General features: G+C 71.0%; 1 protein-coding gene across 1 annotated transcript in view; it reads left to right on the top strand.

Moving 5' to 3' along the window:
* The window catches only part of LOC103543630 (mucin-3B-like), an 84,658-nt gene that overhangs the window by 55,344 nt on the left and 5,373 nt on the right, over nt 1–23,941 (top strand). The window contains exon 4 of the mRNA XM_070568929.1: nt 65–23,941. Coding sequence (XP_070425030.1) covers nt 65–23,941 — 23,877 coding nt within the window. The remainder of the gene's footprint in view (nt 1–64) is intronic.

Genomic DNA, 23,941 nt, shown 5'->3' on the forward strand with positions numbered 1-23,941 from the left:
CTCACCAGCACCCCTCGCCCCCCTTCTCCGTCCCCCTCCACCACTATTCCGGCCACGTCCGCAGGCTCCTCTCCCGGCACCACGCACCCAGAGGGCAGCACCCCGCCTGCAAGCAGCACCCTCACCCGGCGCACAACCGCGGGATCCACCCCGCCACCCACTCCCACCCATGCCTACCCGACCTCCACCCCCGCCACGGGACCACCCTCCTCCACCGCAGCCACCACGCACACAGGCAGCCCGACCGACACCACCTCTCACGCCCCATCCACCTGGAGAACCACACTGCCTCCTACCCCCGCCCTGCCTCCAGAGGCTCTCACGACAGCCCTCACTGCTCCTGCCCCCGTCACGTCCTCCCTCGCTCCCACCAACACCAATGCCGTCTCCTCCCCACCGTCCCCCACCTCGCCTCCTCCGGTGACCTCCAGCACCTTCGCGCCACCCACCGCCCCGCTTGTGTCCTCTCCGCCTCCCCCGGCCACGGGACCCGTCTCCACTTTGGCCACCCTCGCTCCCCCTCCTTCCGCCCCGCTTACCACGCTGCCTGCCACCCACGCCACGTCCACCCCTGCCTCTGCCTCTGCCTCTGCCTCTGCCCCTGGCCCTGGCACTGTCAGCCCGGCCAGCACCTCTGAGAGCACCGCTCCCGCTGACACTTCCAGCCCGGCCCCCTCCGTCACGGCCCCGGCCCCCACGGCCTCCACTCCACACACAGCCACGGCCGCTCCCACGAGCATGGGCACCACGCCCGCCCCTGCAACACCACACAGCCCGCCCGGGGCCTCTTCCTCCACCCTCTACTCCACAGCCAGCGCCACCACATCGGCAGGAAGCCCGCCTCCGCCGACCTCCCACACCGCGCAGGCATCCACAGTCCTCGCCCCGTCCTCAGCGGTCAGTACAGGCCACCCGACCACACCACCGGCCACCATCACCCCCACCTCCGCGCCGACCACCGGTGCCTTGGCCGCCGCCACCCACCTCACCTCCACACTCGCTGCCTCCAGCCCCTCGGCGGCCCCCACGCACGCGGTCCCTTCATCCCCCGCCAGCCTACATACAGAAACCACGCCCGGTGGCACCACCACCTCTGCCACGACGCCCCCTCTGCCGCCCACGCTCACCAGCACCCCTCGCCCCCCTTCTCCGTCCCCCTCCACCACTATTCCGGCCACGTCCGCAGGCTCCTCTCCCGGCACCACGCACCCAGAGGGCAGCACCCCGCCTGCAAGCAGCACCCTCACCCGGCGCACAACCGCGGGATCCACCCCGCCACCCACTCCCACCCATGCCTACCCGACCTCCACCCCCGCCACGGGACCACCCTCCTCCACCGCAGCCACCACGCACACAGGCAGCCCGACCGACACCACCTCTCACGCCCCATCCACCTGGAGAACCACACTGCCTCCTACCCCCGCCCTGCCTCCAGAGGCTCTCACGACAGCCCTCACTGCTCCTGCCCCCGTCACGTCCTCCCTCGCTCCCACCAGCACCAATGCCGTCTCCTCCCCACCGTCCCCCACCTCGCCTCCTCCGGTGACCTCCAGCACCTTCGCGCCACCCACCGCCCCGCTTGTGTCCTCTCCGCCTCCCCCGGCCACGGGACCCGTCTCCACTTTGGCCACCCTCGCTCCCCCTCCTTCCGCCCCGCTTACCACGCTGCCTGCCACCCACGCCACGTCCACCCCTGCCTCTGCCTCTGCCTCTGCCTCTGCCCCTGGCCCTGGCACTGTCAGCCCGGCCAGCACCTCTGAGAGCACCGCTCCCGCTGACACTTCCAGCCCGGCCCCCTCCGTCACGGCCCCGGCCCCCACGGCCTCCACTCCACACACAGCCACGGCCGCTCCCACGAGCATGGGCACCACGCCCGCCCCTGCAACACCACACAGCCCGCCCGGGGCCTCTTCCTCCACCCTCTACTCCACAGCCAGCGCCACCACATCGGCAGGAAGCCCGCCTCCGCCGACCTCCCACACCGCGCAGGCATCCACAGTCCTCGCCCCGTCCTCAGCGGTCAGTACAGGCCACCCGACCACACCACCGGCCACCATCACCCCCACCTCCGCGCCGACCACCGGTGCCTTGGCCGCCGCCACCCACCTCACCTCCACACTCGCTGCCTCCAGCCCCTCGGCGGCCCCCACGCACGCGGTCCCTTCATCCCCCGCCAGCCTACATACAGAAACCACGCCCGGTGGCACCACCACCTCTGCCACGACGCCCCCTCTGCCGCCCACGCTCACCAGCACCCCTCGCCCCCCTTCTCCGTCCCCCTCCACCACTATTCCGGCCACGTCCGCAGGCTCCTCTCCCGGCACCACGCACCCAGAGGGCAGCACCCCGCCTGCAAGCAGCACCCTCACCCGGCGCACAACCGCGGGATCCACCCCGCCACCCACTCCCACCCATGCCTACCCGACCTCCACCCCCGCCACGGGACCACCCTCCTCCACCGCAGCCACCACGCACACAGGCAGCCCGACCGACACCACCTCTCACGCCCCATCCACCTGGAGAACCACACTGCCTCCTACCCCCGCCCTGCCTCCAGAGGCTCTCACGACAGCCCTCACTGCTCCTGCCCCCGTCACGTCCTCCCTCGCTCCCACCAGCACCAATGCCGTCTCCTCCCCACCGTCCCCCACCTCGCCTCCTCCGGTGACCTCCAGCACCTTCGCGCCACCCACCGCCCCGCTTGTGTCCTCTCCGCCTCCCCCGGCCACGGGACCCGTCTCCACTTTGGCCACCCTCGCTCCCCCTCCTTCCGCCCCGCTTACCACGCTGCCTGCCACCCACGCCACGTCCACCCCTGCCTCTGCCTCTGCCCCTGGCCCTGGCACTGTCAGCCCGGCCAGCACCTCTGAGAGCACCGCTCCCGCTGACACTTCCAGCCCGGCCCCCTCCGTCACGGCCCCGGCCCCCACGGCCTCCACTCCACACACAGCCACGGCCGCTCCCACGAGCATGGGCACCACGCCCGCCCCTGCAACACCACACAGCCCGCCCGGGGCCTCTTCCTCCACCCTCTACTCCACAGCCAGCGCCACCACATCGGCAGGAAGCCCGCCTCCGCCGACCTCCCACACCGCGCAGGCATCCACAGTCCTCGCCCCGTCCTCAGCGGTCAGTACAGGCCACCCGACCACACCACCGGCCACCATCACCCCCACCTCCGCGCCGACCACCGGTGCCTTGGCCGCCGCCACCCACCTCACCTCCACACTCGCTGCCTCCAGCCCCTCGGCGGCCCCCACGCACGCGGTCCCTTCATCCCCCGCCAGCCTACATACAGAAACCACGCCCGGTGGCACCACCACCTCTGCCACGACGCCCCCTCTGCCGCCCACGCTCACCAGCACCCCTCGCCCCCCTTCTCCGTCCCCCTCCACCACTATTCCGGCCACGTCCGCAGGCTCCTCTCCCGGCACCACGCACCCAGAGGGCAGCACCCCGCCTGCAAGCAGCACCCTCACCCGGCGCACAACCGCGGGATCCACCCCGCCACCCACTCCCACCCATGCCTACCCGACCTCCACCCCCGCCACGGGACCACCCTCCTCCACCGCAGCCACCACGCACACAGGCAGCCTGACCGACACCACCTCTCACGCCCCATCCACCTGGAGAACCACACTGCCTCCTACCCCCGCCCTGCCTCCAGAGGCTCTCACGACAGCCCTCACTGCTCCTGCCCCCGTCACGTCCTCCCTCGCTCCCACCAACACCAATGCCGTCTCCTCCCCACCGTCCCCCACCTCGCCTCCTCCGGTGACCTCCAGCACCTTCGCGCCACCCACCGCCCCGCTTGTGTCCTCTCCGCCTCCCCCGGCCACGGGACCCGTCTCCACTTTGGCCACCCTCGCTCCCCCTCCTTCCGCCCCGCTTACCACGCTGCCTGCCACCCACGCCACGTCCACCCCTGCCTCTGCCTCTGCCTCTGCCTCTGCCCCTGGCCCTGGCACTGTCAGCCCGGCCAGCACCTCTGAGAGCACCGCTCCCGCTGACACTTCCAGCCCGGCCCCCTCCGTCACGGCCCCGGCCCACACGGCCTCCACTCCACACACAGCCACGGCCGCTCCCACGAGCATGGGCACCACGCCCGCCCCTGCAACACCACACAGCCCGCCCGGGGCCTCTTCCTCCACCCTCTACTCCACAGCCAGCGCCACCACATCGGCAGGAAGCCCGCCTCCGCCGACCTCCCACACCGCGCAGGCATCCACAGTCCTCGCCCCGTCCTCAGCGGTCAGTACAGGCCACCCGACCACACCACCGGCCACCATCACCCCCACCTCTGCGCCGACCACCGGTGCCTTGGCCGCCGCCACCCACCTCACCTCCACACTCGCTGCCTCCAGCCCCTCGGCGGCCCCCACGCACGCGGTCCCTTCATCCCCCGCCAGCCTACATACAGAAACCACGCCCGGTGGCACCACCACCTCTGCCACGACGCCCCCTCTGCCGCCCACGCTCACCAGCACCCCTCGCCCCCCTTCTCCGTCCCCCTCCACCACTATTCCGGCCACGTCCGCAGGCTCCTCTCCCGGCACCACGCACCCAGAGGGCAGCACCCCGCCTGCAAGCAGCACCCTCACCCGGCGCACAACCGCGGGATCCACCCCGCCACCCACTCCCACCCATGCCTACCCGACCTCCATCCCCGCCACGGGACCACCCTCCTCCACCGCAGCCACCACGCACACAGGCAGCCCGACCGACACCACCTCTCACGCCCCATCCACCTGGAGAACCACACTGCCTCCTACCCCCGCCCTGCCTCCAGAGGCTCTCACGACAGCCCTCACTGCTCCTGCCCCCGTCACGTCCTCCCTCGCTCCCACCAACACCAATGCCGTCTCCTCCCCACCGTCCCCCACCTCGCCTCCTCCGGTGACCTCCAGCACCTTCGCGCCACCCACCGCCCCGCTTGTGTCCTCTCCGCCTCCCCCGGCCACGGGACCCGTCTCCACTTTGGCCACCCTCGCTCCCCCTCCTTCCGCCCCGCTTACCACGCTGCCTGCCACCCACGCCACGTCCACCCCTGCCTCTGCCTCTGCCTCTGCCTCTGCCCCTGGCCCTGGCACTGTCAGCCCGGCCAGCACCTCTGAGAGCACCGCTCCCGCTGACACTTCCAGCCCGGCCCCCTCCGTCACGGCCCCGGCCCCCACGGCCTCCACTCCACACACAGCCACGGCCGCTCCCACGAGCATGGGCACCACGCCCGCCCCTGCAACACCACACAGCCCGCCCGGGGCCTCTTCCTCCACCCTCTACTCCACAGCCAGCGCCACCACATCGGCAGGAAGCCCGCCTCCGCCGACCTCCCACACCGCGCAGGCATCCACAGTCCTCGCCCCGTCCTCAGCGGTCAGTACAGGCCACCCGACCACACCACCGGCCACCATCACCCCCACCTCCGCGCCGACCACCGGTGCCTTGGCCGCCGCCACCCACCTCACCTCCACACTCGCTGCCTCCAGCCCCTCGGCGGCCCCCACGCACGCGGTCCCTTCATCCCCCGCCAGCCTACATACAGAAACCACGCCCGGTGGCACCACCACCTCTGCCACGACGCCCCCTCTGCCGCCCACGCTCACCAGCACCCCTCGCCCCCCTTCTCCGTCCCCCTCCACCACTATTCCGGCCACGTCCGCAGGCTCCTCTCCCGGCACCACGCACCCAGAGGGCAGCACCCCGCCTGCAAGCAGCACCCTCACCCGGCGCACAACCGCGGGATCCACCCCGCCACCCACTCCCACCCATGCCTACCCGACCTCCACCCCCGCCACGGGACCACCCTCCTCCACCGCAGCCACCACGCACACAGGCAGCCCGACCGACACCACCTCTCACGCCCCATCCACCTGGAGAACCACACTGCCTCCTACCCCCGCCCTGCCTCCAGAGGCTCTCACGACAGCCCTCACTGCTCCTGCCCCCGTCACGTCCTCCCTCGCTCCCACCAGCACCAATGCCGTCTCCTCCCCACCGTCCCCCACCTCGCCTCCTCCGGTGACCTCCAGCACCTTCGCGCCACCCACCGCCCCGCTTGTGTCCTCTCCGCCTCCCCCGGCCACGGGACCCGTCTCCACTTTGGCCACCCTCGCTCCCCCTCCTTCCGCCCCGCTTACCACGCTGCCTGCCACCCACGCCACGTCCACCCCTGCCTCTGCCTCTGCCTCTGCCTCTGCCCCTGGCCCTGGCACTGTCAGCCCGGCCAGCACCTCTGAGAGCACCGCTCCCGCTGACACTTCCAGCCCGGCCCCCTCCGTCACGGCCCCGGCCCCCACGGCCTCCACTCCACACACAGCCACGGCCGCTCCCACGAGCATGGGCACCACGCCCGCCCCTGCAACACCACACAGCCCGCCCGGGGCCTCTTCCTCCACCCTCTACTCCACAGCCAGCGCCACCACATCGGCAGGAAGCCCGCCTCCGCCGACCTCCCACACCGCGCAGGCATCCACAGTCCTCGCCCCGTCCTCAGCGGTCAGTACAGGCCACCCGACCACACCACCGGCCACCATCACCCCCACCTCCGCGCCGACCACCGGTGCCTTGGCCGCCGCCACCCACCTCACCTCCACACTCGCTGCCTCCAGCCCCTCGGCGGCCCCCACGCACGCGGTCCCTTCATCCCCCGCCAGCCTACATACAGAAACCACGCCCGGTGGCACCACCACCTCTGCCACGACGCCCCCTCTGCCGCCCACGCTCACCAGCACCCCTCGCCCCCCTTCTCCGTCCCCCTCCACCACTATTCCGGCCACGTCCGCAGGCTCCTCTCCCGGCACCACGCACCCAGAGGGCAGCACCCCGCCTGCAAGCAGCACCCTCACCCGGCGCACAACCGCGGGATCCACCCCGCCACCCACTCCCACCCATGCCTACCCGACCTCCACCCCCGCCACGGGACCACCCTCCTCCACCGCAGCCACCACGCACACAGGCAGCCCGACCGACACCACCTCTCACGCCCCATCCACCTGGAGAACCACACTGCCTCCTACCCCCGCCCTGCCTCCAGAGGCTCTCACGACAGCCCTCACTGCTCCTGCCCCCGTCACGTCCTCCCTCGCTCCCACCAACACCAATGCCGTCTCCTCCCCACCGTCCCCCACCTCGCCTCCTCCGGTGACCTCCAGCACCTTCGCGCCACCCACCGCCCCGCTTGTGTCCTCTCCGCCTCCCCCGGCCACGGGACCCGTCTCCACTTTGGCCACCCTCGCTCCCCCTCCTTCCGCCCCGCTTACCACGCTGCCTGCCACCCACGCCACGTCCACCCCTGCCTCTGCCTCTGCCTCTGCCTCTGCCCCTGGCCCTGGCACTGTCAGCCCGGCCAGCACCTCTGAGAGCACCGCTCCCGCTGACACTTCCAGCCCGGCCCCCTCCGTCACGGCCCCGGCCCCCACGGCCTCCACTCCACACACAGCCACGGCCGCTCCCACGAGCATGGGCACCACGCCCGCCCCTGCAACACCACACAGCCCGCCCGGGGCCTCTTCCTCCACCCTCTACTCCACAGCCAGCGCCACCACATCGGCAGGAAGCCCGCCTCCGCCGACCTCCCACACCGCGCAGGCATCCACAGTCCTCGCCCCGTCCTCAGCGGTCAGTACAGGCCACCCGACCACACCACCGGCCACCATCACCCCCACCTCCGCGCCGACCACCGGTGCCTTGGCCGCCGCCACCCACCTCACCTCCACACTCGCTGCCTCCAGCCCCTCGGCGGCCCCCACGCACGCGGTCCCTTCATCCCCCGCCAGCCTACATACAGAAACCACGCCCGGTGGCACCACCACCTCTGCCACGACGCCCCCTCTGCCGCCCACGCTCACCAGCACCCCTCGCCCCCCTTCTCCGTCCCCCTCCACCACTATTCCGGCCACGTCCGCAGGCTCCTCTCCCGGCACCACGCACCCAGAGGGCAGCACCCCGCCTGCAAGCAGCACCCTCACCCGGCGCACAACCGCGGGATCCACCCCGCCACCCACTCCCACCCATGCCTACCCGACCTCCACCCCCGCCACGGGACCACCCTCCTCCACCGCAGCCACCACGCACACAGGCAGCCCGACCGACACCACCTCTCACGCCCCATCCACCTGGAGAACCACACTGCCTCCTACCCCCGCCCTGCCTCCAGAGGCTCTCACGACAGCCCTCACTGCTCCTGCCCCCGTCACGTCCTCCCTCGCTCCCACCAGCACCAATGCCGTCTCCTCCCCACCGTCCCCCACCTCGCCTCCTCCGGTGACCTCCAGCACCTTCGCGCCACCCACCGCCCCGCTTGTGTCCTCTCCGCCTCCCCCGGCCACGGGACCCGTCTCCACTTTGGCCACCCTCGCTCCCCCTCCTTCCGCCCCGCTTACCACGCTGCCTGCCACCCACGCCACGTCCACCCCTGCCTCTGCCTCTGCCTCTGCCTCTGCCCCTGGCCCTGGCACTGTCAGCCCGGCCAGCACCTCTGAGAGCACCGCTCCCGCTGACACTTCCAGCCCGGCCCCCTCCGTCACGGCCCCGGCCCCCACGGCCTCCACTCCACACACAGCCACGGCCGCTCCCACGAGCATGGGCACCACGCCCGCCCCTGCAACACCACACAGCCCGCCCGGGGCCTCTTCCTCCACCCTCTACTCCACAGCCAGCGCCACCACATCGGCAGGAAGCCCGCCTCCGCCGACCTCCCACACCGCGCAGGCATCCACAGTCCTCGCCCCGTCCTCAGCGGTCAGTACAGGCCACCCGACCACACCACCGGCCACCATCACCCCCACCTCCGCGCCGACCACCGGTGCCTTGGCCGCCGCCACCCACCTCACCTCCACACTCGCTGCCTCCAGCCCCTCGGCGGCCCCCACGCACGCGGTCCCTTCATCCCCCGCCAGCCTACATACAGAAACCACGCCCGGTGGCACCACCACCTCTGCCACGACGCCCCCTCTGCCGCCCACGCTCACCAGCACCCCTCGCCCCCCTTCTCCGTCCCCCTCCACCACTATTCCGGCCACGTCCGCAGGCTCCTCTCCCGGCACCACGCACCCAGAGGGCAGCACCCCGCCTGCAAGCAGCACCCTCACCCGGCGCACAACCGCGGGATCCACCCCGCCACCCACTCCCACCCATGCCTACCCGACCTCCACCCCCGCCACGGGACCACCCTCCTCCACCGCAGCCACCACGCACACAGGCAGCCCGACCGACACCACCTCTCACGCCCCATCCACCTGGAGAACCACACTGCCTCCTACCCCCGCCCTGCCTCCAGAGGCTCTCACGACAGCCCTCACTGCTCCTGCCCCCGTCACGTCCTCCCTCGCTCCCACCAACACCAATGCCGTCTCCTCCCCACCGTCCCCCACCTCGCCTCCTCCGGTGACCTCCAGCACCTTCGCGCCACCCACCGCCCCGCTTGTGTCCTCTCCGCCTCCCCCGGCCACGGGACCCGTCTCCACTTTGGCCACCCTCGCTCCCCCTCCTTCCGCCCCGCTTACCACGCTGCCTGCCACCCACGCCACGTCCACCCCTGCCTCTGCCTCTGCCTCTGCCTCTGCCCCTGGCCCTGGCACTGTCAGCCCGGCCAGCACCTCTGAGAGCACCGCTCCCGCTGACACTTCCAGCCCGGCCCCCTCCGTCACGGCCCCGGCCCCCACGGCCTCCACTCCACACACAGCCACGGCCGCTCCCACGAGCATGGGCACCACGCCCGCCCCTGCAACACCACACAGCCCGCCCGGGGCCTCTTCCTCCACCCTCTACTCCACAGCCAGCGCCACCACATCGGCAGGAAGCCCGCCTCCGCCGACCTCCCACACCGCGCAGGCATCCACAGTCCTCGCCCCGTCCTCAGCGGTCAGTACAGGCCACCCGACCACACCACCGGCCACCATCACCCCCACCTCCGCGCCGACCACCGGTGCCTTGGCCGCCGCCACCCACCTCACCTCCACACTCGCTGCCTCCAGCCCCTCGGCGGCCCCCACGCACGCGGTCCCTTCATCCCCCGCCAGCCTACATACAGAAACCACGCCCGGTGGCACCACCACCTCTGCCACGACGCCCCCTCTGCCGCCCACGCTCACCAGCACCCCTCGCCCCCCTTCTCCGTCCCCCTCCACCACTATTCCGGCCACGTCCGCAGGCTCCTCTCCCGGCACCACGCACCCAGAGGGCAGCACCCCGCCTGCAAGCAGCACCCTCACCCGGCGCACAACCGCGGGATCCACCCCGCCACCCACTCCCACCCATGCCTACCCGACCTCCACCCCCGCCACGGGACCACCCTCCTCCACCGCAGCCACCACGCACACAGGCAGCCCGACCGACACCACCTCTCACGCCCCATCCACCTGGAGAACCACACTGCCTCCTACCCCCGCCCTGCCTCCAGAGGCTCTCACGACAGCCCTCACTGCTCCTGCCCCCGTCACGTCCTCCCTCGCTCCCACCAGCACCAATGCCGTCTCCTCCCCACCGTCCCCCACCTCGCCTCCTCCGGTGACCTCCAGCACCTTCGCGCCACCCACCGCCCCGCTTGTGTCCTCTCCGCCTCCCCCGGCCACGGGACCCGTCTCCACTTTGGCCACCCTCGCTCCCCCTCCTTCCGCCCCGCTTACCACGCTGCCTGCCACCCACGCCACGTCCACCCCTGCCTCTGCCTCTGCCTCTGCCTCTGCCCCTGGCCCTGGCACTGTCAGCCCGGCCAGCACCTCTGAGAGCACCGCTCCCGCTGACACTTCCAGCCCGGCCCCCTCCGTCACGGCCCCGGCCCCCACGGCCTCCACTCCACACACAGCCACGGCCGCTCCCACGAGCATGGGCACCACGCCCGCCCCTGCAACACCACACAGCCCGCCCGGGGCCTCTTCCTCCACCCTCTACTCCACAGCCAGCGCCACCACATCGGCAGGAAGCCCGCCTCCGCCGACCTCCCACACCGCGCAGGCATCCACAGTCCTCGCCCCGTCCTCAGCGGTCAGTACAGGCCACCCGACCACACCACCGGCCACCATCACCCCCACCTCCGCGCCGACCACCGGTGCCTTGGCCGCCGCCACCCACCTCACCTCCACACTCGCTGCCTCCAGCCCCTCGGCGGCCCCCACGCACGCGGTCCCTTCATCCCCCGCCAGCCTACATACAGAAACCACGCCCGGTGGCACCACCACCTCTGCCACGACGCCCCCTCTGCCGCCCACGCTCACCAGCACCCCTCGCCCCCCTTCTCCGTCCCCCTCCACCACTATTCCGGCCACGTCCGCAGGCTCCTCTCCCGGCACCACGCACCCAGAGGGCAGCACCCCGCCTGCAAGCAGCACCCTCACCCGGCGCACAACCGCGGGATCCACCCCGCCACCCACTCCCACCCATGCCTACCCGACCTCCACCCCCGCCACGGGACCACCCTCCTCCACCGCAGCCACCACGCACACAGGCAGCCCGACCGACACCACCTCTCACGCCCCATCCACCTGGAGAACCACACTGCCTCCTACCCCCGCCCTGCCTCCAGAGGCTCTCACGACAGCCCTCACTGCTCCTGCCCCCGTCACGTCCTCCCTCGCTCCCACCAACACCAATGCCGTCTCCTCCCCACCGTCCCCCACCTCGCCTCCTCCGGTGACCTCCAGCACCTTCGCGCCACCCACCGCCCCGCTTGTGTCCTCTCCGCCTCCCCCGGCCACGGGACCCGTCTCCACTTTGGCCACCCTCGCTCCCCCTCCTTCCGCCCCGCTTACCACGCTGCCTGCCACCCACGCCACGTCCACCCCTGCCTCTGCCTCTGCCTCTGCCTCTGCCCCTGGCCCTGGCACTGTCAGCCCGGCCAGCACCTCTGAGAGCACCGCTCCCGCTGACACTTCCAGCCCGGCCCCCTCCGTCACGGCCCCGGCCCCCACGGCCTCCACTCCACACACAGCCACGGCCGCTCCCACGAGCATGGGCACCACGCCCGCCCCTGCAACACCACACAGCCCGCCCGGGGCCTCTTCCTCCACCCTCTACTCCACAGCCAGCGCCACCACATCGGCAGGAAGCCCGCCTCCGCCGACCTCCCACACCGCGCAGGCATCCACAGTCCTCGCCCCGTCCTCAGCGGTCAGTACAGGCCACCCGACCACACCACCGGCCACCATCACCCCCACCTCCACGCCGACGACCGGTGCCTTGGCCGCCGCCACCCACCTCACCTCCACACTCGCTGCCTCCAGCCCCTCGGCGGCCCCCACGCACGCGGTCCCTTCATCCCCCGCCAGCCTACATACAGAAACCACGCCCGGTGGCACCACCACCTCTGCCACGACGCCCCCTCTGCCGCCCACGCTCACCAGCACCCCTCGCCCCCCTTCTCCGTCCCCCTCCACCACTATTCCGGCCACGTCCGCAGGCTCCTCTCCCGGCACCACGCACCCAGAGGGCAGCACCCCGCCTGCAAGCAGCACCCTCACCCGGCGCACAACCGCGGGATCCACCCCGCCACCCACTCCCACCCATGCCTACCCGACCTCCACCCCCGCCACGGGACCACCCTCCTCCACCGCAGCCACCACGCACACAGGCAGCCCGACCGACACCACCTCTCACGCCCCATCCACCTGGAGAACCACACTGCCTCCTACCCCCGCCCTGCCTCCAGAGGCTCTCACGACAGCCCTCACTGCTCCTGCCCCCGTCACGTCCTCCCTCGCTCCCACCAACACCAATGCCGTCTCCTCCCCACCGTCCCCCACCTCGCCTCCTCCGGTGACCTCCAGCACCTTCGCGCCACCCACCGCCCCGCTTGTGTCCTCTCCGCCTCCCCCGGCCACGGGACCCGTCTCCACTTTGGCCACCCTCGCTCCCCCTCCTTCCGCCCCGCTTACCACGCTGCCTGCCACCCACGCCACGTCCACCCCTGCCTCTGCCTCTGCCTCTGCCTCTGCCCCTGGCCCTGGCACTGTCAGCCCGGCCAGCACCTCTGAGAGCACCGCTCCCGCTGACACTTCCAGCCCGGCCCCCTCCGTCACGGCCCCGGCCCCCACGGCCTCCACTCCACACACAGCCACGGCCGCTCCCACGAGCATGGGCACCACGCCCGCCCCTGCAACACCACACAGCCCGCCCGGGGCCTCTTCCTCCACCCTCTACTCCACAGCCAGCGCCACCACATCGGCAGGAAGCCCGCCTCCGCCGACCTCCCACACCGCGCAGGCATCCACAGTCCTCGCCCCGTCCTCAGCGGTCAGTACAGGCCACCCGACCACACCACCGGCCACCATCACCCCCACCTCCGCGCCGACCACCGGTGCCTTGGCCGCCGCCACCCACCTCACCTCCACACTCGCTGCCTCCAGCCCCTCGGCGGCCCCCACGCACGCGGTCCCTTCATCCCCCGCCAGCCTACATACAGAAACCACGCCCGGTGGCACCACCACCTCTGCCACGACGCCCCCTCTGCCGCCCACGCTCACCAGCACCCCTCGCCCCCCTTCTCCGTCCCCCTCCACCACTATTCCGGCCACGTCCGCAGGCTCCTCTCCCGGCACCACGCACCCAGAGGGCAGCACCCCGCCTGCAAGCAGCACCCTCACCCGGCGCACAACCGCGGGATCCACCCCGCCACCCACTCCCACCCATGCCTACCCGACCTCCACCCCCGCCACGGGACCACCCTCCTCCACCGCAGCCACCACGCACACAGGCAGCCCGACCGACACCACCTCTCACGCCCCATCCACCTGGAGAACCACACTGCCTCCTACCCCCGCCCTGCCTCCAGAGGCTCTCACGACAGCCCTCACTGCTCCTGCCCCCGTCACGTCCTCCCTCGCTCCCACCAACACCAATGCCGTCTCCTCCCCACCGTCCCCCACCTCGCCTCCTCCGGTGACCTCCAGCACCTTCGCGCCACCCACCGCCCCGCTTGTGTCCTCTCCGCCTCCCCCGGCCACGGGACCCGTCTCCACTTTGGCCACCCTCGCTCCCCCTCCTTCCGCCCCGCTTACCACGCTGCCTGCCACCCACGCCACGTCCACCCCTGCCTCTGCCTCTGCCTCTGCCTCTGCCCCTGGCCCTGGCACTGTCAGCCCGGCCAGCACCTCTGAGAGCACCGCTCCCGCTGACACTTCCAGCCCGGCCCCCTCCGTCACGGCCCCGGCCCCCACGGCCTCCACTCCACACACAGCCACGGCCGCTCCCACGAGCATGGGCACCACGCCCGCCCCTGCAACACCACACAGCCCGCCCGGGGCCTCTTCCTCCACCCTCTACTCCACAGCCAGCGCCACCACATCGGCAGGAAGCCCGCCTCCGCCGACCTCCCACACCGCGCAGGCATCCACAGTCCTCGCCCCGTCCTCAGCGGTCAGTACAGGCCACCCGACCACACCACCGGCCACCATCACCCCCACCTCCGCGCCGACCACCGGTGCCTTGGCCGCCGCCACCCACCTCACCTCCACACTCGCTGCCTCCAGCCCCTCGGCGGCCCCCACGCACGCGGTCCCTTCATCCCCCGCCAGCCTACATACAGAAACCACGCCCGGTGGCACCACCACCTCTGCCACGACGCCCCCTCTGCCGCCCACGCTCACCAGCACCCCTCGCCCCCCTTCTCCGTCCCCCTCCACCACTATTCCGGCCACGTCCGCAGGCTCCTCTCCCGGCACCACGCACCCAGAGGGCAGCACCCCGCCTGCAAGCAGCACCCTCACCCGGCGCACAACCGCGGGATCCACCCCGCCACCCACTCCCACCCATGCCTACCCGACCTCCACCCCCGCCACGGGACCACCCTCCTCCACCGCAGCCACCACGCACACAGGCAGCCCGACCGACACCACCTCTCACGCCCCATCCACCTGGAGAACCACACTGCCTCCTACCCCCGCCCTGCCTCCAGAGGCTCTCACGACAGCCCTCACTGCTCCTGCCCCCGTCACGTCCTCCCTCGCTCCCACCAGCACCAATGCCGTCTCCTCCCCACCGTCCCCCACCTCGCCTCCTCCGGTGACCTCCAGCACCTTCGCGCCACCCACCGCCCCGCTTGTGTCCTCTCCGCCTCCCCCGGCCACGGGACCCGTCTCCACTTTGGCCACCCTCGCTCCCCCTCCTTCCGCCCCGCTTACCACGCTGCCTGCCACCCACGCCACGTCCACCCCTGCCTCTGCCTCTGCCTCTGCCTCTGCCCCTGGCCCTGGCACTGTCAGCCCGGCCAGCACCTCTGAGAGCACCGCTCCCGCTGACACTTCCAGCCCGGCCCCCTCCGTCACGGCCCCGGCCCCCACGGCCTCCACTCCACACACAGCCACGGCCGCTCCCACGAGCATGGGCACCACGCCCGCCCCTGCAACACCACACAGCCCGCCCGGGGCCTCTTCCTCCACCCTCTACTCCACAGCCAGCGCCACCACATCGGCAGGAAGCCCGCCTCCGCCGACCTCCCACACCGCGCAGGCATCCACAGTCCTCGCCCCGTCCTCAGCGGTCAGTACAGGCCACCCGACCACACCACCGGCCACCATCACCCCCACCTCCGCGCCGACCACCGGTGCCTTGGCCGCCGCCACCCACCTCACCTCCACACTCGCTGCCTCCAGCCCCTCGGCGGCCCCCACGCACGCGGTCCCTTCATCCCCCGCCAGCCTACATACAGAAACCACGCCCGGTGGCACCACCACCTCTGCCACGACGCCCCCTCTGCCGCCCACGCTCACCAGCACCCCTCGCCCCCCTTCTCCGTCCCCCTCCACCACTATTCCGGCCACGTCCGCAGGCTCCTCTCCCGGCACCACGCACCCAGAGGGCAGCACCCCGCCTGCAAGCAGCACCCTCACCCGGCGCACAACCGCGGGATCCACCCCGCCACCCACTCCCACCCATGCCTACCCGACCTCCACCCCCGCCACGGGACCACCCTCCTCCACCGCAGCCACCACGCACACAGGCAGCCCGACCGACACCACCTCTCACGCCCCATCCACCTGGAGAACCACACTGCCTCCTACCCCCGCCCTGCCTCCAGAGGCTCTCACGACAGCCCTCACTGCTCCTGCCCCCGTCACGTCCTCCCTCGCTCCCACCAGCACCAATGCCGTCTCCTCCCCACCGTCCCCCACCTCGCCTCCTCCGGTGACCTCCAGCACCTTCGCGCCACCCACCGCCCCGCTTGTGTCCTCTCCGCCTCCCCCGGCCACGGGACCCGTCTCCACTTTGGCCACCCTCGCTCCCCCTCCTTCCGCCCCGCTTACCACGCTGCCTGCCACCCACGCCACGTCCACCCCTGCCTCTGCCTCTGCCTCTGCCTCTGCCCCTGGCCCTGGCACTGTCAGCCCGGCCAGCACCTCTGAGAGCACCGCTCCCGCTGACACTTCCAGCCCGGCCCCCTCCGTCACGGCCCCGGCCCCCACGGCCTCCACTCCACACACAGCCACGGCCGCTCCCACGAGCATGGGCACCACGCCCGCCCCTGCAACACCACACAGCCCGCCCGGGGCCTCTTCCTCCACCCTCTACTCCACAGCCAGCGCCACCACATCGGCAGGAAGCCCGCCTCCGCCGACCTCCCACACCGCGCAGGCATCCACAGTCCTCGCCCCGTCCTCAGCGGTCAGTACAGGCCACCCGACCACACCACCGGCCACCATCACCCCCACCTCCGCGCCGACCACCGGTGCCTTGGCCGCCGCCACCCACCTCACCTCCACACTCGCTGCCTCCAGCCCCTCGGCGGCCCCCACGCACGCGGTCCCTTCATCCCCCGCCAGCCTACATACAGAAACCACGCCCGGTGGCACCACCACCTCTGCCACGACGCCCCCTCTGCCGCCCACGCTCACCAGCACCCCTCGCCCCCCTTCTCCGTCCCCCTCCACCACTATTCCGGCCACGTCCGCAGGCTCCTCTCCCGGCACCACGCACCCAGAGGGCAGCACCCCGCCTGCAAGCAGCACCCTCACCCGGCGCACAACCGCGGGATCCACCCCGCCACCCACTCCCACCCATGCCTACCCGACCTCCACCCCCGCCACGGGACCACCCTCCTCCACCGCAGCCACCACGCACACAGGCAGCCCGACCGACACCACCTCTCACGCCCCATCCACCTGGAGAACCACACTGCCTCCTACCCCCGCCCTGCCTCCAGAGGCTCTCACGACAGCCCTCACTGCTCCTGCCCCCGTCACGTCCTCCCTCGCTCCCACCAGCACCAATGCCGTCTCCTCCCCACCGTCCCCCACCTCGCCTCCTCCGGTGACCTCCAGCACCTTCGCGCCACCCACCGCCCCGCTTGTGTCCTCTCCGCCTCCCCCGGCCACGGGACCCGTCTCCACTTTGGCCACCCTCGCTCCCCCTCCTTCCGCCCCGCTTACCACGCTGCCTGCCACCCACGCCACGTCCACCCCTGCCTCTGCCTCTGCCTCTGCCTCTGCCCCTGGCCCTGGCACTGTCAGCCCGGCCAGCACCTCTGAGAGCACCGCTCCCGCTGACACTTCCAGCCCGGCCCCCTCCGTCACGGCCCCGGCCCCCACGGCCTCCACTCCACACACAGCCACGGCCGCTCCCACGAGCATGGGCACCACGCCCGCCCCTGCAACACCACACAGCCCGCCCGGGGCCTCTTCCTCCACCCTCTACTCCACAGCCAGCGCCACCACATCGGCAGGAAGCCCGCCTCCGCCGACCTCCCACACCGCGCAGGCATCCACAGTCCTCGCCCCGTCCTCAGCGGTCAGTACAGGCCACCCGACCACACCACCGGCCACCATCACCCCCACCTCCGCGCCGACCACCGGTGCCTTGGCCGCCGCCACCCACCTCACCTCCACACTCGCTGCCTCCAGCCCCTCGGCGGCCCCCACGCACGCGGTCCCTTCATCCCCCGCCAGCCTACATACAGAAACCACGCCCGGTGGCACCACCACCTCTGCCACGACGCCCCCTCTGCCGCCCACGCTCACCAGCACCCCTCGCCCCCCTTCTCCGTCCCCCTCCACCACTATTCCGGCCACGTCCGCAGGCTCCTCTCCCGGCACCACGCACCCAGAGGGCAGCACCCCGCCTGCAAGCAGCACCCTCACCCGGCGCACAACCGCGGGATCCACCCCGCCACCCACTCCCACCCATGCCTACCCGACCTCCACCCCCGCCACGGGACCACCCTCCTCCACCGCAGCCACCACGCACACAGGCAGCCCGACCGACACCACCTCTCACGCCCCATCCACCTGGAGAACCACACTGCCTCCTACCCCCGCCCTGCCTCCAGAGGCTCTCACGACAGCCCTCACTGCTCCTGCCCCCGTCACGTCCTCCCTCGCTCCCACCAACACCAATGCCGTCTCCTCCCCACCGTCCCCCACCTCGCCTCCTCCGGTGACCTCCAGCACCTTCGCGCCACCCACCGCCCCGCTTGTGTCCTCTCCGCCTCCCCCGGCCACGGGACCCGTCTCCACTTTGGCCACCCTCGCTCCCCCTCCTTCCGCCCCGCTTACCACGCTGCCTGCCACCCACGCCACGTCCACCCCTGCCTCTGCCTCTGCCTCTGCCTCTGCCCCTGGCCCTGGCACTGTCAGCCCGGCCAGCACCTCTGAGAGCACCGCTCCCGCTGACACTTCCAGCCCGGCCCCCTCCGTCACGGCCCCGGCCCCCACGGCCTCCACTCCACACACAGCCACGGCCGCTCCCACGAGCATGGGCACCACGCCCGCCCCTGCAACACCACACAGCCCGCCCGGGGCCTCTTCCTCCACCCTCTACTCCACAGCCAGCGCCACCACATCGGCAGGAAGCCCGCCTCCGCCGACCTCCCACACCGCGCAGGCATCCACAGTCCTCGCCCCGTCCTCAGCGGTCAGTACAGGCCACCCGACCACACCACCGGCCACCATCACCCCCACCTCCGCGCCGACCACCGGTGCCTTGGCCGCCGCCACCCACCTCACCTCCACACTCGCTGCCTCCAGCCCCTCGGCGGCCCCCACGCACGCGGTCCCTTCATCCCCCGCCAGCCTACATACAGAAACCACGCCCGGTGGCACCACCACCTCTGCCACGACGCCCCCTCTGCCGCCCACGCTCACCAGCACCCCTCGCCCCCCTTCTCCGTCCCCCTCCACCACTATTCCGGCCACGTCCGCAGGCTCCTCTCCCGGCACCACGCACCCAGAGGGCAGCACCCCGCCTGCAAGCAGCACCCTCACCCGGCGCACAACCGCGGGATCCACCCCGCCACCCACTCCCACCCATGCCTACCCGACCTCCACCCCCGCCACGGGACCACCCTCCTCCACCGCAGCCACCACGCACACAGGCAGCCCGACCGACACCACCTCTCACGCCCCATCCACCTGGAGAACCACACTGCCTCCTACCCCCGCCCTGCCTCCAGAGGCTCTCACGACAGCCCTCACTGCTCCTGCCCCCGTCACGTCCTCCCTCGCTCCCACCAGCACCAATGCCGTCTCCTCCCCACCGTCCCCCACCTCGCCTCCTCCGGTGACCTCCAGCACCTTCGCGCCACCCACCGCCCCGCTTGTGTCCTCTCCGCCTCCCCCGGCCACGGGACCCGTCTCCACTTTGGCCACCCTCGCTCCCCCTCCTTCCGCCCCGCTTACCACGCTGCCTGCCACCCACGCCACGTCCACCCCTGCCTCTGCCTCTGCCTCTGCCTCTGCCCCTGGCCCTGGCACTGTCAGCCCGGCCAGCACCTCTGAGAGCACCGCTCCCGCTGACACTTCCAGCCCGGCCCCCTCCGTCACGGCCCCGGCCCCCACGGCCTCCACTCCACACACAGCCACGGCCGCTCCCACGAGCATGGGCACCACGCCCGCCCCTGCAACACCACACAGCCCGCCCGGGGCCTCTTCCTCCACCCTCTACTCCACAGCCAGCGCCACCACATCGGCAGGAAGCCCGCCTCCGCCGACCTCCCACACCGCGCAGGCATCCACAGTCCTCGCCCCGTCCTCAGCGGTCAGTACAGGCCACCCGACCACACCACCGGCCACCATCACCCCCACCTCCGCGCCGACCACCGGTGCCTTGGCCGCCGCCACCCACCTCACCTCCACACTCGCTGCCTCCAGCCCCTCGGCGGCCCCCACGCACGCGGTCCCTTCATCCCCCGCCAGCCTACATACAGAAACCACGCCCGGTGGCACCACCACCTCTGCCACGACGCCCCCTCTGCCGCCCACGCTCACCAGCACCCCTCGCCCCCCTTCTCCGTCCCCCTCCACCACTATTCCGGCCACGTCCGCAGGCTCCTCTCCCGGCACCACGCACCCAGAGGGCAGCACCCCGCCTGCAAGCAGCACCCTCACCCGGCGCACAACCGCGGGATCCACCCCGCCACCCACTCCCACCCATGCCTACCCGACCTCCACCCCCGCCACGGGACCACCCTCCTCCACCGCAGCCACCACGCACACAGGCAGCCCGACCGACACCACCTCTCACGCCCCATCCACCTGGAGAACCACACTGCCTCCTACCCCCGCCCTGCCTCCAGAGGCTCTCACGACAGCCCTCACTGCTCCTGCCCCCGTCACGTCCTCCCTCGCTCCCACCAGCACCAATGCCGTCTCCTCCCCACCGTCCCCCACCTCGCCTCCTCCGGTGACCTCCAGCACCTTCGCGCCACCCACCGCCCCGCTTGTGTCCTCTCCGCCTCCCCCGGCCACGGGACCCGTCTCCACTTTGGCCACCCTCGCTCCCCCTCCTTCCGCCCCGCTTACCACGCTGCCTGCCACCCACGCCACGTCCACCCCTGCCTCTGCCTCTGCCTCTGCCTCTGCCCCTGGCCCTGGCACTGTCAGCCCGGCCAGCACCTCTGAGAGCACCGCTCCCGCTGACACTTCCAGCCCGGCCCCCTCCGTCACGGCCCCGGCCCCCACGGCCTCCACTCCACACACAGCCACGGCCGCTCCCACGAGCATGGGCACCACGCCCGCCCCTGCAACACCACACAGCCCGCCCGGGGCCTCTTCCTCCACCCTCTACTCCACAGCCAGCGCCACCACATCGGCAGGAAGCCCGCCTCCGCCGACCTCCCACACCGCGCAGGCATCCACAGTCCTCGCCCCGTCCTCAGCGGTCAGTACAGGCCACCCGACCACACCACCGGCCACCATCACCCCCACCTCCGCGCCGACCACCGGTGCCTTGGCCGCCGCCACCCACCTCACCTCCACACTCGCTGCCTCCAGCCCCTCGGCGGCCCCCACGCACGCGGTCCCTTCATCCCCCGCCAGCCTACATACAGAAACCACGCCCGGTGGCACCACCACCTCTGCCACGACGCCCCCTCTGCCGCCCACGCTCACCAGCACCCCTCGCCCCCCTTCTCCGTCCCCCTCCACCACTATTCCGGCCACGTCCGCAGGCTCCTCTCCCGGCACCACGCACCCAGAGGGCAGCACCCCGCCTGCAAGCAGCACCCTCACCCGGCGCACAACCGCGGGATCCACCCCGCCACCCACTCCCACCCATGCCTACCCGACCTCCACCCCCGCCACGGGACCACCCTCCTCCACCGCAGCCACCACGCACACAGGCAGCCCGACCGACACCACCTCTCACGCCCCATCCACCTGGAGAACCACACTGCCTCCTACCCCCGCCCTGCCTCCAGAGGCTCTCACGACAGCCCTCACTGCTCCTGCCCCCGTCACGTCCTCCCTCGCTCCCACCAGCACCAATGCCGTCTCCTCCCCACCGTCCCCCACCTCGCCTCCTCCGGTGACCTCCAGCACCTTCGCGCCACCCACCGCCCCGCTTGTGTCCTCTCCGCCTCCCCCGGCCACGGGACCCGTCTCCACTTTGGCCACCCTCGCTCCCCCTCCTTCCGCCCCGCTTACCACGCTGCCTGCCACCCACGCCACGTCCACCCCTGCCTCTGCCTCTGCCTCTGCCTCTGCCCCTGGCCCTGGCACTGTCAGCCCGGCCAGCACCTCTGAGAGCACCGCTCCCGCTGACACTTCCAGCCCGGCCCCCTCCGTCACGGCCCCGGCCCCCACGGCCTCCACTCCACACACAGCCACGGCCGCTCCCACGAGCATGGGCACCACGCCCGCCCCTGCAACACCACACAGCCCGCCCGGGGCCTCTTCCTCCACCCTCTACTCCACAGCCAGCGCCACCACATCGGCAGGAAGCCCGCCTCCGCCGACCTCCCACACCGCGCAGGCATCCACAGTCCTCGCCCCGTCCTCAGCGGTCAGTACAGGCCACCCGACCACACCACCGGCCACCATCACCCCCACCTCCGCGCCGACCACCGGTGCCTTGGTCGCCGCCACCCACCTCACCTCCACACTCGCTGCCTCCAGCCCCTCGGCGGCCCCCACGCACGCGGTCCCTTCATCCCCCGCCAGCCTACATACAGAAACCACGCCCGGTGGCACCACCACCTCTGCCACGACGCCCCCTCTGCCGCCCACGCTCACCAGCACCCCTCGCCCCCCTTCTCCGTCCCCCTCCACCACTATTCCGGCCACGTCCGCAGGCTCCTCTCCCGGCACCACGCACCCAGAGGGCAGCACCCCGCCTGCAAGCAGCACCCTCACCCGGCGCACAACCGCGGGATCCACCCCGCCACCCACTCCCACCCATGCCTACCCGACCTCCACCCCCGCCACGGGACCACCCTCCTCCACCGCAGCCACCACGCACACAGGCAGCCCGACCGACACCACCTCTCACGCCCCATCCACCTGGAGAACCACACTGCCTCCTACCCCCGCCCTGCCTCCAGAGGCTCTCACGACAGCCCTCACTGCTCCTGCCCCCGTCACGTCCTCCCTCGCTCCCACCAACACCAATGCCGTCTCCTCCCCACCGTCCCCCACCTCGCCTCCTCCGGTGACCTCCAGCACCTTCGCGCCACCCACCGCCCCACTTGTGTCCTCTCCGGCTCCCCCAGCTATGGGATCCGTCTCCACCTTGACCACCTTCGTCGTGTCTTCCAACGATATGAGACTGCCTGCCCCCTCTCCTTCTCTTGTTGACACATCTGGCACCTCTTACAGATACTTGTTGAAAACACCCGTGTCGTCAACATCACTGATATCTTCTTGCATATCCCCCACAGAATCTTCCTCTAGTTTTAGTATGCACAGAAATGCCATAACCACATCTCCTAGTACAGTTATGCTTTCTTCAGCATCTACAATATTTCCACCTCCTACTGTATCTTCTAGCAGAGTAACTGCAGTCCTCACCAGTGGCCGTCTTCCTCCATCCGCACATTTCTCCCGTTCAGAAATTCCAAGGTCTTCTTTTCTCTCTGCTTTTTCGAATCCGTCTGTGTCTGCTACTACAAGCTTTTCTACATCCACGTCTCCTTTCACCCCTAGTCTTAGTGAAACTGCCATTAGTCCTACCATTTTTACTTCTTCCACCACCACATATCCACAGCACATATCACTTACAACAGTGCCTGCTTCTTCCACTTCTCCACGTGTGGAGAGTGACCCGAGTAGTGAAGTTACCTTTACGCCCACCGTCTCATTATCAGTCCTTCCCTCTCCCACTGAGAAGTTCACCCTTCCTGAATCCAGCAGTATGATTAGTGTCTTTCCTACACATATGGACACTTCTACGTCAGTTCTTGAGCCTGGCCCCACCAATGTCATAAGTGATGCTCCTAGTTCTATCAGCACTGGGATTGTCCCTGTCAACACAGTTTCAACAAGCATACAAAGACCCCCTAGGGGGACTTCGATGAGCACCAACTCTGTAACCACGCCACGTACGCCTGGCTTCACTAGCCTCCTACTGACCACCAAACCAAGCAGCAGCTTTCGAATTGCTGTGATGCCTTCAAGCAAGTTGACCAGCCGCGCCTCACTCACCACCCAGCCTCCAAGAACATTGGCAACTACCCCTCAGACTCCTACCACCCTTACGTCGCCACAGACAACTTGGACTACTACTCAGCTGACCACCCCCCCAG

This window comes from Equus przewalskii, chromosome 12 (assembly GCF_037783145.1).
Source record: "Equus przewalskii isolate Varuska chromosome 12, EquPr2, whole genome shotgun sequence".
Taxonomy (NCBI): Eukaryota; Metazoa; Chordata; class Mammalia; order Perissodactyla; family Equidae; genus Equus; species Equus przewalskii.